This window comes from Dipodomys merriami, unplaced genomic scaffold (assembly GCF_024711535.1).
Source record: "Dipodomys merriami isolate MVZ:Mamm:240054 unplaced genomic scaffold, mDipMer1.0.p SCAF_11, whole genome shotgun sequence".
Classification (NCBI taxonomy): domain Eukaryota; kingdom Metazoa; phylum Chordata; class Mammalia; order Rodentia; family Heteromyidae; genus Dipodomys; species Dipodomys merriami.
Window position 1 is genome coordinate 30,340,541 of NW_027202382.1, and position 16,484 is coordinate 30,357,024.

General features: G+C 42.7%; 1 protein-coding gene across 1 annotated transcript in view; it reads right to left on the bottom strand.

Annotated features, from left to right (window-relative positions):
- Positions 1-11,576, bottom strand: part of Tnfsf8 (TNF superfamily member 8) — a 29,390-nt gene extending 17,814 nt beyond the window's left edge. Inside the window, exon 1 of the mRNA XM_070012354.1 lies at positions 11,096-11,576. Coding sequence (XP_069868455.1) covers positions 11,096-11,290 — 195 coding nt within the window. The 5' untranslated portion in view covers positions 11,291-11,576. The remainder of the gene's footprint in view (positions 1-11,095) is intronic.
- Between the last annotated feature and the right edge of the window lie 4,908 nt (positions 11,577-16,484).

The following is a 16,484-nucleotide window of genomic DNA, read 5'->3' on the forward strand; positions in this document are numbered from 1 at the left end:
CAAAGGAGGGGTCCCTGGGCTTGAGTGCCAATTGAAGGAGGATAAAGAGAGGTTTAGTTCAGGTGATTTGAATGGATTTAATGGAAGTGGAGAAGCACAATTCTCCTACCACAACAAATCCCTCAGCGGCTAACTTTCCTCCAGCTCCCTTCTTTCTCACATCAGCCATGGAGACACCTCTAGTGTGCTGCCATGAGGAACTTACTTACCATTTGACTTGTACAGGTTGGGAGCTCCTGTAGCATACCAATTTGAGGTATTAACAAAGACTAAAGGTGAGGGTTTACATGGGAAAATTGAACCTCTACCAAGCTTGAACTTGGCAGCTGCCCACATCTGACTTTATTAGTTCTCTATGAATGCTGAGGAACATCTGGAATTGGCCCTTTATTTTTTATGTGATTTTTATTGTAAAAATGCTGTATGGAGGGGTTACAGTTACATGAGCAAGGTAATGAGTACATTTCCTTTTTTTTTTTTTTTTTTTTTTGGGTCCAGTCGTGGGGCCTGAACTCTGGGCCTGGGCGCTGTCCCTCAGCTCTTCAGCTCAAGGCTAGCGCGCTATCACTTGAGCCACAGCGCCACTTCCGGCTTTTTTCTTTTTGCTTATGTGGTGCTGAGGAATCGAACTCAGGGCCTCAGGCATGCAAGGCAAGCACTCTACCACTGAGCCACCTTCCCAGCCCCTACATTTCATATTGAGCATTGTTGCCTCCTCCTTTGTTTTCCCCCTACCATCCCTACCCCCCTACCTCCCCGTTGAAGTTGTAAAGTTCATTTTCAATATAGTGTTTTGTACATCTCATTGTTACAATGGGTCAACCTGTATCCTTATATAAGCAATTTTTCCCCCTTTTCCTCCCCAAATTAGAGAAGTGTATATACAAGATAAAGGGCACTGACATCAAATACAGTGAAAACAGGGGTTATACTGTGGGGAAGGAACATACAAAGAAACAAAAAAATCACATGGTACATTATAAATACATTAGAAACAATAGCAAGAAAGAAAAAATATTTGTGTCCCTATCTTGGGGTTCATTTGGCTTAACATCATCTTATATGGTCATATGTACATAGCTTTTGATTGGCCCTTTATTTCATGATGCCCCCAGAAGCTATGTTCTTTGCCTTCCATGGACATCCTGTCATCTGATGGATGGATCTCTTCCCTAGCCCAACTGGGTGGTACTGGCTCCTGAGAGTCTCCCACAGACAGGCGGGCAGGCAGGCAGAGCATCACCCTCATCTGAGCTGGGGGAGCGACACTTGCTCAGGGGAAAGGAGGTACCCTTGCTTGGAAGTTTCTCTCCCCTCTCCTACCATATCTGATAATTTTATTGCCTTAGTCAAAAGTTCTTAACCTACCAACAATGTTTTGCATTTGTGGTCAATCAGATAGACATACAGTTTATTCAAAAAACCTGACATCCAGTTCCCTTTTATGTTGCCTTTGTGAGATAACCATTAGCATTTCCAAAATCAACAAATACTTAAATTTGCCACTGAACACGACTATGGATTAGTGTGATATGTAAATGTACGTGGAAGAATACTGACTTTTAGTACTTACAGAAAGGCTTACATTTAAATGTGGCGCTAAGATCACTGAGCTCAATAGTTGCTCAGGCCTATCTGGAGACAATGAGAAAATGCTAGAATTTCAAAAGCAGCAGAGCCATCCAATAGCAGGTGATGGGGGATGGGGAGAGAGATCGGGAGAAACTGGAGAATCATTTATTTAGTACCTGCTTCGTGAGCACTTAGGTAGACACTGCATTAACCATTGGATCTGTGCAGTGGAGGTAGTCATTAAGACCGTCATTTAAACGAAACGCTTAAATATATAATATGGCTGGCAGGTGTGGCAAGAGCTATGGAAGAAAACAGCGTGTTTTAGGACAGTGCTTCTCAATTTTTTAATGTCTATGGATCATCTGGAGCTCTTGTTAGAATGTGTGTTCTGACTACTCAGCGGGTGTGAGTAGAGCTTGGTGTTTTGCATTTCTGACAAGCTCTCAAGTGACGTCAATACTCTTGGCCCACAGAACACCTTTGATCAGTAAGAGTGTAAGAGGTGATATCAGGAAGGAAGATTTGATGTATAGGCGCATCAGGGAAGAAATGACTCTCTGTCATTTAAGTGCTTTCCTGGTTTCCTAACTTTAGAGGGCATGTTCATAGCAAGGTACCTTGGCAACACAATGAATCCCGTTGTCTGACCTTTGACTTAGGGCTCAGGAAATTTGGGACAAAAATGTTTCTATTTTTTGTTGTTGTCAGTTGTAGAGCTTAAACTCAGGGTCTGGGCACTGTTCCTGAGCTCTTATGCTCAAGGCTAGCACTCTACCACTTTGAGGCAAAGTTCCACTTTGTGTTTTCTGGTGGTTAATTGGAGGTAAGTCTCACAGACTTTCTTGCCTGAGCTACCTTTGAACTGTGATCCTCAGATCTCAGCCTTTTGAGAAGCTAAGATTACAGCTGTGAGCCAACAGCGCCTGGCCTACAGGGTTTGTATTTTGAAGAGCATAAGGTATCCACAACTTCCCCTGGATATCCATAGTAGACACCATTAGTCAAAGTCAGAGAGGAACCTACACATCTTTCAGTTCACCAAACTAAATTTGTAAGAGAGGCAATCAAAGCACTAGTAAGAAAGTGGCTGGTCCTGGACAGAAATTATCCAGGGTACTTTCTGCTGCCTCAAGAGAGATGATGTCTTCAGAAGCCAAGCATAGAACAGCTCCTCTTTCTCCCCTCCTCTTTCCACAACGCAGTCCTTGCCCTTGAGTGGGGGAGAAGTGGGATTTAAGGACATGGGAACTGTCTAAATGTGTCAAATACCATGAGTGCAGACATTATATCGAGTGCTCTCAATGAAACTCCTTTTGCAAGGTGCCCAGGGTCTTGGAATTCTCTCCCAAATCTTGCCTGGAGATTTGGACCCTGAAGAAATATGAACCATCTCCTTCAATGACTTAGCTTTCAGTAAGTAATCCACAGGCTCAACTCTCCCAGGCTGTCATTGTCATTCTCAGCTCTCTTTGGTAGCTCAGGAAGTTCTACCTCAATGATGATCAACCTGTTCTAAATCATACTTCCTCTTTCTTTTTCGGCATTTATGGCTGAAAAAGCATTTGGGCATCCCAACAATATTATTGTTCTTTTGTGTATAGAGGGAAGAGTGGTCATGACCAGCTTATTTGTCCTCTGGCAAAAATGTCCTCTCTCCCAATCATCTTTACTACCTACAGGTGTTTTCTTCTTCTCCTTTTTTAGTGACTATGATTAGAAGAAGGCCAGTAATGCTTCTTCAAGTGGGTTGTTTCAGACAGAATGAGATGCTGTACATAACAGATTAGCTATAGCTTGAAAAATGATTGCTGTTTGGAGGACTACCTTGATCCTTATTATGTACTTAATCTGTCTAATACCTTTAAAGACTCAGTCTTTTCTCACAGCAATGACTGGAGAATTGTAACAAACAGCACCCACATTTGCTTTGGATATGAAATATTCTCTGTGACTGAAAATGAATCATCAAAGGCAACCATCCATCTTTGGGATATACCACAGGGAATTTCATATCCTTTTCCTTTCTGGCCTTGATTTTCTTACAGTGCATGGAGTTCTCTATAAAATTTTCAAGCTAGCTTGCCCTGGATGGTATACATCTTTATAAGGATAAATCTTTACATGATTTATCTTATTTGGTCTTTAGGTAGATCCCAAGAATTGGGAACTGACTAAGACTTAGCAAACTAAATGATTACAAGCAGTCTCACAGGTGAAAAACAATAGAAGACAGACACAAATTCAGACCTGCGGGCTTCAAAGCAATGCTTTGCAAAGCCCTATTGTTGCCTCTCTAGAAGAGAGAAGGGGAAAAACTGGGCAGAAAGTTCTCCTGACACCCAATAGGAAAGGGAATGAAGGCCAGAGGAAATCCCCAGAGGAAGGGATTGGTGGACTTGTGAGAGTAGGGAGTGACTAGGTTGACTTAAAGCAGTACTTCTCCAGCTTTCAAAGAGACCCACTGCATTTCCTGGGGTCTAGGATGGGGTCTCAGGTTTTGCAGTTCTGGTGAGTATCTGTGTGACTAGCATTGCTGGGCCATGGGCCACATTTTAAACAGCAAGGGGTTAATGATATCCTCAATAGACAAGTGAGAACACCTTGATCTAGAGCAATGACTACAAGGTTGAATGTAGACTTGGACTGAGACATGGGTTTAGGAATTCTTTCTTTCTGGTCTGAAGATGGAGTTGGTGCCTTGCTACCTCAGCTTCCTCAACTTCTTCTTGGTTGCTATCTAGCTCTGCTTAGTGATACTCCCCTGGACCCACTTCTGTTTAGGGTTCCTGCAGTCTTTACCTGAGTTTGCCTTCCTTTAGGTAGTGCCTCGCTTCACTGTTTTGTTATACTTGGAATACTCAGTCCCACCTTTTCTTGTCACTATTCTGTCAAGGGAGAATTCATCTCTGCAGAGAAATGCAGCTAACTAGTGTTGAAGGAAGGATAGAATTAGGTCTTCCATCCTTCTCCCTCAGTACATTAACTATTAAAATGAGGATCACCAAGAAAAGCTGAAATTGTAGAAGGAAGGACATTTATATCTTCAAAGTATCAGGCCCCAGATTACATAGTAAATAGTAATACAAATTAAAAAGTATTTTGTAAAACAGGTAGCTTGTGGCTACTACCACAATCAGATTGTTTAACATACCGCCATCGAAACTGGATCAACCTGACCTGAGCCCCTAGCTGCGTTATAATAAGTACAAAGCGCTATTTTTACCAACACAAAGTTTCATGAGCATGAATAAGCACTAAGAGACATCCAGATCATGAACGATTCTACAAGAGAATTAACCTGTGCCCCTTAAAAGAGGCCAGTGTCATCAAAAGTAAATAATAAAAAACAGGGAGATTGGGAGATCTAGGTTTCTCAGATTTTAATGGGCTTCACGATCCTTTGGGGAGCTTAGTACAATGCAGATCTTAATTGAGTAGCTCTGGGTTGGGCCCTGAGACTCTGCATTTCTAAAAGCTCCCAGGACTATCCTTTAAATAGCAGCTTTCTAGATGAAAACAAGCATAATCACCACACATAATGCAGCTTGGCTCTTGATTGGATTCTGAGTTCCCAAACAAAGTAAAATGAAACAGCTGTGGAAGACATCTTTGAGTGAATAGAGAAATTGAAATATGGACTGTATATGATCAGGTGACATTCCAGAGTCAACCGGAACCCTCTTGGCTTGGTGACAGCACTGTGTTTAGGTATGAGATGGACACTAAGGGGTGTGTGGGTGGAAGGTTACACTGTCTGCAACTTCCATATACTTACACCTGAGAGAGTGCAAATGTGGTCAAATATTGACACTTGGACCCTGGAGGAGAAAGGATATATTCACATTCGCCTTTTGAAATTTTTCAGAAGCTTAGGCTGACATTCTAGTTCTTCCATAAACACCTCCAGTTCCCAAATAGAAACTACCTCTCTCCTCTAGTCTGTACTGTTCTGCCCAGAGCCAAAACTCTTGGACTTTATATAGTTAACTTGGCAGAGAGATACGGTTCTTGTGGCCAACTGGGTACTCTTCTGACTGACCAGCATAAGGTTTGCTCCTCCTGGTATCCTGAGATTTGTTTGTGTTTCATTCTTAAATGGAATGAATTTCACATGTAATGAGTTACTTGGGAAGAGGAAAACATCATGGTGTATTTCAACTCACTTCTTCTATGATCTGAGCTTAAAAACAGCCTTCAGAAAAACACCCCACCGTCCCTACCAAGAATCACTGCTCGGGGATGGGAGCTCAGTTTCACTGTGAGTGTGGAGAAAGAGAACTGGGAGGATATAAAGTTGTTTTTAAATGATTTAGTTTTGCTTATAAAGAGAAGGGAGGGGCAGCGGCTTCCTCTTTTCTTTCTAGAAATGGTGTGCACTCCTTGTTCTAAATTTTCTGGAAGGTTATCATTTACATTCTTGCCAGGAGCTGGGCTACTTCACTCTCCTGGTTAGGAAAGATGTCTCGAAGGTTTGAGGTCTAAGGCTCCCTTGAAATGTAACCAGGAGAAACTTAGGGGCCTGTCTCTTATAAATTCATTTTTCTTCTGAGGAGAGAAGAGAAGTTCTATTGTTCATTCACATTTGCCTTGCTGTGTATATATTGTAGTTTTTCACGGGCTGCCTAGAGCTTATACCCATTTCTTTCTTCCCATTTGGAAGGGTATCTTTGTTGAGGGGACTTTTCCTTCCTCAAGAGTATAGTGCTACAAAGGACTGTGGATGTAGTTCAGTGTAGAGTGCTTGCCTAGCATAAGCAAAAGCCCTGGGTCCAATCCCCACCACTGTAAAAATGAGCAGAATACCAGGCAAGGTGGCTTATACCTTTAGTCACAGCCAACAAAATCCCATGTCATAGGAAAACCTGAGAATGGTTGTATGTATCTGTCATCCAAGTTCTTTGGGAATGTAGGTGGCAGGGTCAAGGTGTAAAGCTGGCCAGAGCAAAAGCTCAAGCCCCTATATGAAAAACAAACCAAGTATAAAAGATCTAGGGATATAGATAGAATAGTAGCAGACTTGCCTAGTAAGTACAAAGCCCAGTTTACTATCATCAAAGAAAGAGAAGAAATTTAGATTTAGTTAGGTGCAGTGACCGCACCTTCCCATAGCCCCAGCTCTTGGGAGGCAAAGGCAGGAGGTGCCAATATAAAGTTCTGCCTTTATTGCAAAGTGAGACCCTGTCTCCAAAACACCCCAAAATAGCAAAAGCAAAAAAACAACAGCACACGAGTACCATCCGTTTGCAAACACATTGACATCGTTATTCAAGTGAATATACATTTTCTATTCCCACCTCTAAGAATTTATTCTACAGATCTACTTGTAGATATGCACTGAGGACAAAAATCTAGAGTGAATTATAAATGTCTCACCCTATGCACAGAGAAAAGAGTTATGAAGCCTTAGAATACTGTGTGACTCTTAGCTGGGCGCTGGTGGCTCACGCCTGTAATCCTAGCTACTCAGGAGGTTGAGATCTGAGGATCACAGTTCAAAGCCAGCCCAGGCAGGAAAACACATGAGACTCTTATCTCCAATAAACCATTAGAAAACTGGATGGGTCACTGTGGCTCAAGTGGTATAATGCTCACTGTGAGCTGAAGAGCTGAGGGACAGTGCCCAGGCCCAGAGTTCAAGCCCCACAACCAACAAAAATTAAAAAATAATAAAATAAAATACTATGTGACTCTTTAAGAGAATGAAGCTGTTTCTACATTTAGACACAGAAGGATCTCTTAAGATACACCATCAAGTACACAAAGCAAAGAACTAAGGTTTTCGTATTATGTTGTGTGGATTATGAATTTGTGGCTGCTCTGATTTATGGAAGGACTCATGACAATCTATTCATAGGGGCCATCTCAGCAAAGAAGGATTGTTGTTTGGGCGTATGTGAGAGATTTCTACCTTTTTTTTTATTTGTTGGCTCTTACCCTAAACATAAATATAAAATATAAGTATATATCTTTATCTCTATGTGTAGAGAGATAGATAGATAGATAGATGAGTAGGTAGATAGGTAGATAGAGTGTCCTGCGGCTCTAACTCAGGGCCAGGGCACTGTCCTTGAGCTATTTTGCTTTAGGCTAGTGCTCTTCCATTTGAGCCACAGCTCTGCTTCTAGCATTTTGGTGATTAATGGGAGATAAGAGTCTCATTGACTTTCCTGCCCCTTCTGGCTTTAAATTGCAGTTTGCAGATCTCAGCCTCCTAAGTAGGTAGGATTATGGGTCTGAGCCACTGGTATCTGGCTAGAATATTTTATCATGACTATACTGTTTTAAATGTAAATTTAACAAAATCAACCGCCATGGAGATTTTAATACCTACTAGAGAGTTCCACAAGCAGTGCAAAAGCAGGCATATTATTGGTTTTGTCCAGTGATATACACCCAGTGCTTAGAACAATGCCCTGAACATAGCAGATTTTTCAATAAATATTTAGTTTGAACCCTGAATATTTTTGTCTCCCCCATTGAGTTTGACCTTGTTAATTAATCTTCAAGTTAAATCACAAAGCCATGGTGGTTGATTTTCCTATGTGCCCTATAATTTCTCCCTCCATGTCATTCCTCACAATGCCACTGGCCAGAATCATCTGCTTTCCTCTTCTTTTTTTAATCCATTTGAAATCATTCACCTTTCTGAAGCTGACTCGAAACTCCAGTATCCAGTGAAGGTTTTTCCTTTTTTTTGCATAAATAATTCTAAACTTTAATCTTGCTTTCTTTTTTTATTGTAAAGATACTATACAGAGGGGTTACAGTTACATGAGTAAGGTCATGAGTACATTTCCTATAGAGCATTTTTACCTCCTCGTTTGTTTTTCCCCTACCACCCCTTCCCTCCCCACATTCCCAACTGCTCCCTCCCCTCCAAAGTTGTAAAGTTCATTTTCAATATAGTGAAGGTTTTCCTTAAATCTCCCGGGAAAATACTCTCTCCTTCATTTGTAGTCACATAGCGGTCTTATATATGGCAGGAAATCCCTCATGGTTCTCTATCCCTGTCCTTGTCACACATGAAGAATGCTGTGTGGGCATCAGCTCATTCCATTTTCTATTTAAATTTACAAGGTTATCTTTATGTAGTTGTACAAAAGGGATTCAGCATGTTGGTTATGAGTACAATGCATCTTGATCAGTATCACTTATTCCCATTCCTTATTTATTTATTTATTTTGTTGGCCGTGGGGCCTGAACTCTGGGCCTGGGCGCTGTCCCTCAGCTCTTTAGCTCAAGGCTAATGTTCTACCACTTGAGCCACAGCACCACTTCTGACTTTTTCTGCTTATGTGGTACTGAGGAATTGAACTCAGGGCCTCGTGCATGTGAGGCAAACACTCTACCACTGAGCCACCTTCCCAGCCCCTCCCAGTCTCTTTTTAATAACAGGATGTTCCTTGGATACTCCTCTTGCAGCCTTCCTCAGGTTGAGCCTCTTTCTTCTGCCCAAGCCCCACCTGGTTCCAAATAGATCTCCAGCCCCCCTTCTTATCAAATGTTTCCTTGATAATCCAGGCTCAGGGGAATTACACTTCCCTAGCTCTCACCACAATTTAACACCTGAGCACCATATTTGAAATGATTGGCATTAGACAGTTGCTGCTTAATTTTGCAACTATTAATGTTACAGACTTTGCTTGTAAGCAAGTGCCTGATAGTTTATGCACTAAAGAAAACAGAGCAAAGCATAGCATAGAGTCAGATTGTAAGAGCATCTTTCCATATCCAACATGAAGGGGGTAAGCAAGTGAAGGAAAGGGATTCCCCAGGATATAAAGCTCCTTAGGGAAGGACAGGGACCAGATTTTCTATGCTTCTGTGACTAGCTGTATTGGCAAAGAGAAAGCTGTTCTCAATAAGCAACTACACAATCTCTACCCAAATGCTTGCTCTAAGTAGCTTAGTTCAAGCCTGCTCCTCTTTCATTTATAGAAAGATCCAGTCCAGCACTTTCAATTCCAGGCTTGAATCTGAGGACCACTGTAGCTTAGTATAGAACCCCAGCACCCTCTTTCCAACCTCTGGCTTTCTCTCCTGAACCCAGCAACTTTAACCGCATCCCATCCTTCAACTAAGAACGTCTGAAAGGCTACTTCAGCTTCTTTTCCTCTGGCCATTACTACATAATAACAAACACATCTCTGGCTCACTCCAAATGACAATCTCAGAAGTTGTGGAGTCTACAAGTGCCCTAGAATGTGTCTAGACTTATTTTTAGTGAGGTGAACATGAGCCCATTCAACAACAGCTTGTACAAATTCTAAATCAAATGTACCATCTAAATCAAACGTCAGTTGCTCCCTTCTTTCATTTTTATGGAGAGCTGAGCTTTCAAGGCTCTGTTGAAATTTCAAGGCCTGATGACATTCCAGAAATAGCTATCAAAGCTTCCAAAAGCCTACTTAATTTCAGCAATTGATAAATAGCAGAATATTTGCCTGAAGACAGCAGAAGGAAAACCAGAACAAATCCTACAGGATTACAGTACATGGAAAGTGAGGGATACAAAGCATGAGCAGAAAAAACATCCTCACATTGGCAGGATGTTGTGTTGTATGATGGGTGGTTTTTACATTACCCAGATCACTAAATATTTCACTTAAAAAAAAAGTCATATGCCATCCAGTGCAGTGTTTTCTATACAATCTGTCCTGTGGATGCCCTTCCCATAGCCATTTTCTGAGCTAGGAGGAAGCTTTCTCCATGACTTCCACTGCTTTCAGAAGCAAATCTCACCATTGACTATCTAAAAAATAAAAGTAAATCTCCTCCATAGCTTAACCCAGCACAGTGTGCATCCCAAAACTGCTTAGTATTCTGAGGTGTTTCTGAGGTCACAGGTAGAAAACATCTCTGCTCCCTGCCTGTCTGCTCGCTGTTTCTTTGTGACTCTGGCTCTTCAAACAGCAGCTGGTGAGGAAGCTTTCAATTTCTTTTGTGGTTTCTAATGGTGAAATACCCAACGCTGTGAGAAAGCCTGGCAGCCTGGCCGCCGCTCACTTGCCTCGTTGCCTTCTAGATCCGGGGCTTCTGAAGTTACAAAACAAACACAGCTAACAGCAAATGAACTCGGCAATGAATGAGGCTTCAGAAACCTCCGTACAACCTGGGAATAGAGCATGGAAACCCAGGATCCAACCAGAAGGTCTTCAAGACTCGGTAGCAGATAAGCTGTCAGGGTTCCCTGTTACTTTCCTCCCGTATACTATCAGTAGCTGGCTTGGCAGGGTTTAAATCTTAATTTCTCAAGGCTGAAAGTTCCCCTCTACTCTTTTGGCTCCTGTAGAACTGGAAAGTTTTGAGACGATGGTCCAATAATATTCTCTTCCCAAATCCAAATGATTTCAGAAAGTTAGTTCCTGTTTCTTCTCTCTCTCTTACATGACAAGTCTATATATATCATTCTATTTATTTTCATTTTAAAGTCTGCTCCCAGCTATGGTATTTGTTTGCCCTCGGAGCTGAAGCTGACAGTAAACCAGGGAGGAAAAGCCAAGAAGAGATGTGCACTCACCGTCCTCTGTACCACTAGCACCATGATGGTTGCCACTGTGACGACCAGACACAGAACCAGCACGGCTGTGGTGAGGTAGAAGTAGCTGCGGCTTGTGGCTCCCCAGTGGCCGGCCACCGAGCCAGGTGGCACCTGCATGGCTGGCTGAGAGGAAGGGGTCCTGCGGAAGGGTGCTCGCTGCAGCCCTGGCTCCATGCTTTATATAGGCAGCCCCGCATCACACCTTATCTCTCTCCTCATCAGATTCGGTTCTGGGCCCATCTCAGTTCCAAGGATTTTCCCCCTGCATCCTGGATCATGTGACTTGGAAAAAAACCTTCACCCTCTGCTTGGCGGAGCAACCCTTTTCTGGGGGTGTGAGGCAAAAGGAGGCAGCAAGGGTGGGGGAGAGGTTCATTTTTCATCTGCCAGAATTTGATTTGAGTGCAGAGAAACAGGGAAGGTGGCTGATGTCAGAGGACACGCGTAGGAAAACGACAGTTCCCCGTGTGTGTGTGTGTGTGTGTGTGTGTGTGTGTGTGTGTGTGTGTGTGTGTGTGTGTGTGTGTGTGTGTGTGTGTGTGTGTGCGTGCGTGTGCATGAAGCTACTTCTGTTTCGGTTTAGACTCAGTCACAAAACTCCTTCCTGCCCAGAGCCTACACATTGCATTCAGGAGGCCTAGGGCTCAGGGGACCTGGTGGATGAAGTTACTTATCTGGGTTTGGGTGAGGCTACATTTTCTGGACCACAGTAGATTGGACAAGTTGTTTGAGAATGATCCCTTCTTAAAACTGGAAATGCCATCCATTCTCTGGGTAGGCAAAGCCCACAAATGCCCAGATATATTAAAAGGGGAAGAGACTGGCACTATGAAATTGGGGATAAGGGGATGCAGGGGAAGAGGGCAGGAATCTGGAAATCCAGTGCAGTTTTAAAATCTGCAGTTTTACACATTGTTTCTATTAAATGCTTTTGAGAATCTGCTTTGCCTTAACACTCATGAAAAGGGGAAGGAATTAGCCTGGAGGGTGGGGTGGGGAGGTGGTATGCAGTGAAATGTCTGTGGGGTGTTTTGTGGGGGATGTTATATGGGGTTGGTGTTCATGTGATGTGATGATGGTGGTTTGTGATGGTTTGTGTGTGCATGTGACTGTTAGAATTGAATCACCATTTTCAGACTCAGTCCTGGGCATGTACAAACACACAATTCCACTCCATCCTCATCTCTACCTTCATTTCTATTCTCTCAGGCAGGCTGCATTTCTTCCAAGGGAAAAAGGCTCAGCAAGGATAAATACACACCTCTCAATCAAAACTGCCAGTGTTATTGATGATAGAACATGGCTGTATCAACCATCCTGGCCAGCCCCCAAACCTACATGAAATCTTTTCATCTGTACTCCACAGAAAGGCTGAACAGCTGAGAGCCTGTCTTAGCTTTTCCCTGTTTTTGTTTTGTATTGAATAGGTCACCATGGCCCTTGTGTTACAGTCATCCTAAAGATCAAGGAGATGATGTAAGAGTGCTTCATGAATGGGAATAGACTTGGCAGCTTCTGTTGGACAATTCCAGTTAAACATCCCAAAGTGGTCCCCTGGGCCACAGCTGGAATTCAGATATAGTAAGTGGATTGCCTGGGACCCAGAGCTGAGTCACATCTGTGGTGACTAACGGTCTCTGTTCAAACATGGTTTGAAGTAGTGATCACTGCCTAGAGAAATTTTCATTTGTTATCATCCTAAAGGCTGCCCATCATCTGGATCCTTCCCTTTAAGCTTTCTGGTTTCAGTCTGTCATTGTGAGCCACTGAAGATTCCAGGATCCCCTGAGAGAATGAATGCCCTGGATCCTGAGCCATACTCAGATTTAGGTCATTGATGTCCTCATGGAGACCCCCTAGCTTCTGAGCATCTCCTGAATTAGTTTGGACTTTGGAGTCAGTCTAGATATCCTTCCTAGTGATGTGACAAGATCATAAATCCTGTTGTAAGAAGAGGGGGTTGGAGACGAATTGATGAATTGTGTTCTTGGCTTTCATAAGTGGTGGATTTATAGTCAAGGTAGCTGAAATCCCCTGTACCCAAGCTGGGCTTGTTTTTTGAAGATATGCATTCACTCAGCCAGGTTGTGGGGGTGAGAGGGAGGCAAGCCTGGGTATGGGGTGGGGGTGGGTATACCTGGTTGATGGATGTCTGGTGGGTATGGACACTGAGTGGGTGGCAGGGATCTGCAGAACTCTCATCTGCCCAGAGCTGCTGAGAACAGGCTGCCTCCTCGGCCCTCTCTGTTTAGTCACTTTGATCAAAGTGGAAAACTTCTGATAGTTGAATGGAAGCTGTGGGTGTTGAAAAATAAAAAGGTTTTGCTTGAAGTTAGGTCTTCCTGAAGGCCTGCGGGGCTGAGAAGGGCAGTGGAAAAAAATGTTTGTCTTACAGTTACTCGTTTTGCATACAGTACAATGTCCTGGGAGGGAAGGCTGACACGGGGGAAAATCACCCCTTGCTCTTACTCAGAACCTTCTCAACAGTTGAGATTTTTCAGATCGGGCTCTAGTGTTTTGTGGGACTAATTTTACTCCTTTTGCCATGGCGCTCCTCTATTCACAAGCCTTCAAGGGCTCCCTACTTCCTACTCCCATTATTGTAAAGTGGAGCTTTCAGAATCGGACTCAGCATTCCACACGCAGTGCTCATTCCTTTCCCTCTTCTCTTCAAGACACCCCATGTGCCAAATGGACAGAGTCTTTGTAGTTTCTTGTGATGTGACTTACAAACTTTCTGGAAGCAAACTGCCCAGGGAGGAGGGTAAAGACGAATGGCCGACTGCAGAGGCTGTGCAGGAACGAGGGCCTATCTCTCCCCCTCTCTTACTTTTTGTCTTGGAGTTGTTCCATGATGCAAACAGTTTGGAAATTTGTGATAGAGTCTTAACATTGCACTTTTCTAATGAAGGACATGAGACACAGAAGTGGGGAGTAGCTTGGAGCTCACACAAGGAGGGGGAGACCTCATTTGTTTTGCTGCTTATTCTTAGACCTCTCTGTAAAAATTGTAACCTCATTCAGGCTTCCTTTCATTTTTTCTCTCACATTCCCAAGCTTGCACACTTCCTTTTGTGTTTCCCCTACTTCTCCCTGTCCAGGAAAGCCTTCCCAGCCCTCCACCACCGCCATCACGCCTGGAGTTCCTCTGTGTGCCTACTGTGTGGGGAATGATCCAACTCTCTACTTGTCTCAGGAAGGTGAACACATATGGGCTTTGCCTTCCTCATTAGGTGGGAGTCCCTGAGTGCAGCCTCCTCCTTCTCAGTCTCTCTTCTGTCACATTGTATACTATTTGGGACTTAGGCCTATGAATGGTCAACCTCACAGTGTTTCTGTGGACTTGGCATTTATGAAAGGAGAAAGTTCTAGAAGGAGTGGCTCCTGCAAAGGATGTTTGGAATGCCATTTCTGTGTCTCACTTCTTGCCTGCACTCTGCTTCCCTCATCCTTCCACACACAGTATATCTGGGTGCCTAATAGTCCTTGAGTTCCAGCATGCCTTTGTGAGATGGGTCATTAGCCTTCTTCTAGCCTATAAATAGTTGCTATTGCTAAGGTGTGGCCCTACGTGTGCCATTTGATGGACTGATCCAACTAATCCTCCCTTTAAGAGAGAACCCTGTTCTGAAAATAATGGAGAGGAATCATCTTTCTATAGCCTGCTTTATTACTTCCTTTATACAATGGATAGAGGGACTTTTATCATATAAGCAAGCAGTTCCAAAACATGGTTTCTGGACCAGTAGCAGCAGCATCACTTGGCCACATCAGAGAACTTCAAGAGCTTCTAGGTCTTGCCATTGTGTAGCTGAGAGCACTGAGTTATAATGAAGTTACACTCTAGGATCCTGTAACTGGGTTGTGTTGTTAGGAAGATCCTGTTTCTGTATTTTGATGGAGCCATATTTTTCAATCCATTTATGGCTGCAGGCTCCAAAAATACATCATATGTACAGATGGAGATGAATTTGGAGCAAAGTGATCTTAGTTTCATGCACCTAAAACTCTCTTGTCTTATTATTGTATGTGGTAAGAAGGAATATTGCAGCAAAATACTGGTGTATGTAGAAGGGAACAGACTCACCTAGGGTTGTATTTAAACAATAAAGAATGTAGCTAAGCTGTTTTGTGAGGATATAGGGCCTTATTCAATGATAACTGGAGAGCCATTTGTCTTGGCCATGGCTAAATGGAAGCGATTGGACATTGGAGTTGAACCATAGTGACACTTCACAAAGAGGATTCAGTAAAGTCAGGGGGAAAGATTTGGAACAGGATCAGTAAAGTGTGATCCTTGGCCATGTTAATCACCTATTTTTAATTAATCAGTTTTGATTGAAACATAATCATGGACATTTGCTTATGGCTCTATTTTCACTACAATGGCATAGATGAGTAGTGACAATAGAGGCATAGCCCATGATATCTGAACATTTATACTCTTGAGCTCCTTACAGAACCTTTTTGACTCTGATCTACAAGACTAAAATAAAGACAATGAAAGGAGTTTGAGGAAAATAAAGGAAGTTTGTTTCTTATGTCTTCTTTAGGAAATCTTCATTTTGTCTACATTGCTAACTTAGGCTTTCATGTAAGAAGATTCTTTTTAGGATTCACTAAGTGGAGAGAAGCCACATGTAGATTATGCTTTTGGTGTGTGCCAGAAACAGACTCCTGGAGAGGACATGGGAGCTGAAAGGGAAATAGGAGCAATGTTTAGATTGATGTACTTTTAATACTAGGTGGTTGTGATCTTTCTCTGTGTCTATATCTTTATTTATGAATACAGAGCTGTAAGAATTGAAGCCATTAATATAGATAAAAGGTAGAAAGGCTGAGAGTAAAGTCACTAAGAAATCCTGGTTGGTGACAGTTTTAGCAGTTAAGCATAACATGTATACCTATGAGTTTCCTGGTAACCAGGACAAAGAAGGAAACACATTGTATTGCATAACCCTCCGGTCATAAAAAGTGGATGAGCTCAAGAGGAGAAATAGATACTTTGCTGCATGAACAGGTACATTGAAATGCATAACATATTTTGAAATCTATGAATTTAAAGTATGCTCCTGCAATACATTGGAATAAAATCTTGACAAGTGAAAAATCTTGACAAGTGAAAATACTGTAACATTCAAAAGCAGGTGCAATTTTGTAATTTTCCATCACTCCTAACTAATGGTGAAAATGGGAAAAGTAATGGCAGAAAAATAACATTACTTTCCTGACCTCCAGGTGCTTCCATGGCAGGTGCAGAGCTAGAAAACTCAGGGACAGTGAGATGGCCCTCACAGACTCCATTGTCTTTGCATGGACGTGGATGAGTCTGCATGTATGTTTATCTCTAAAGGAAGGCTCCATACTG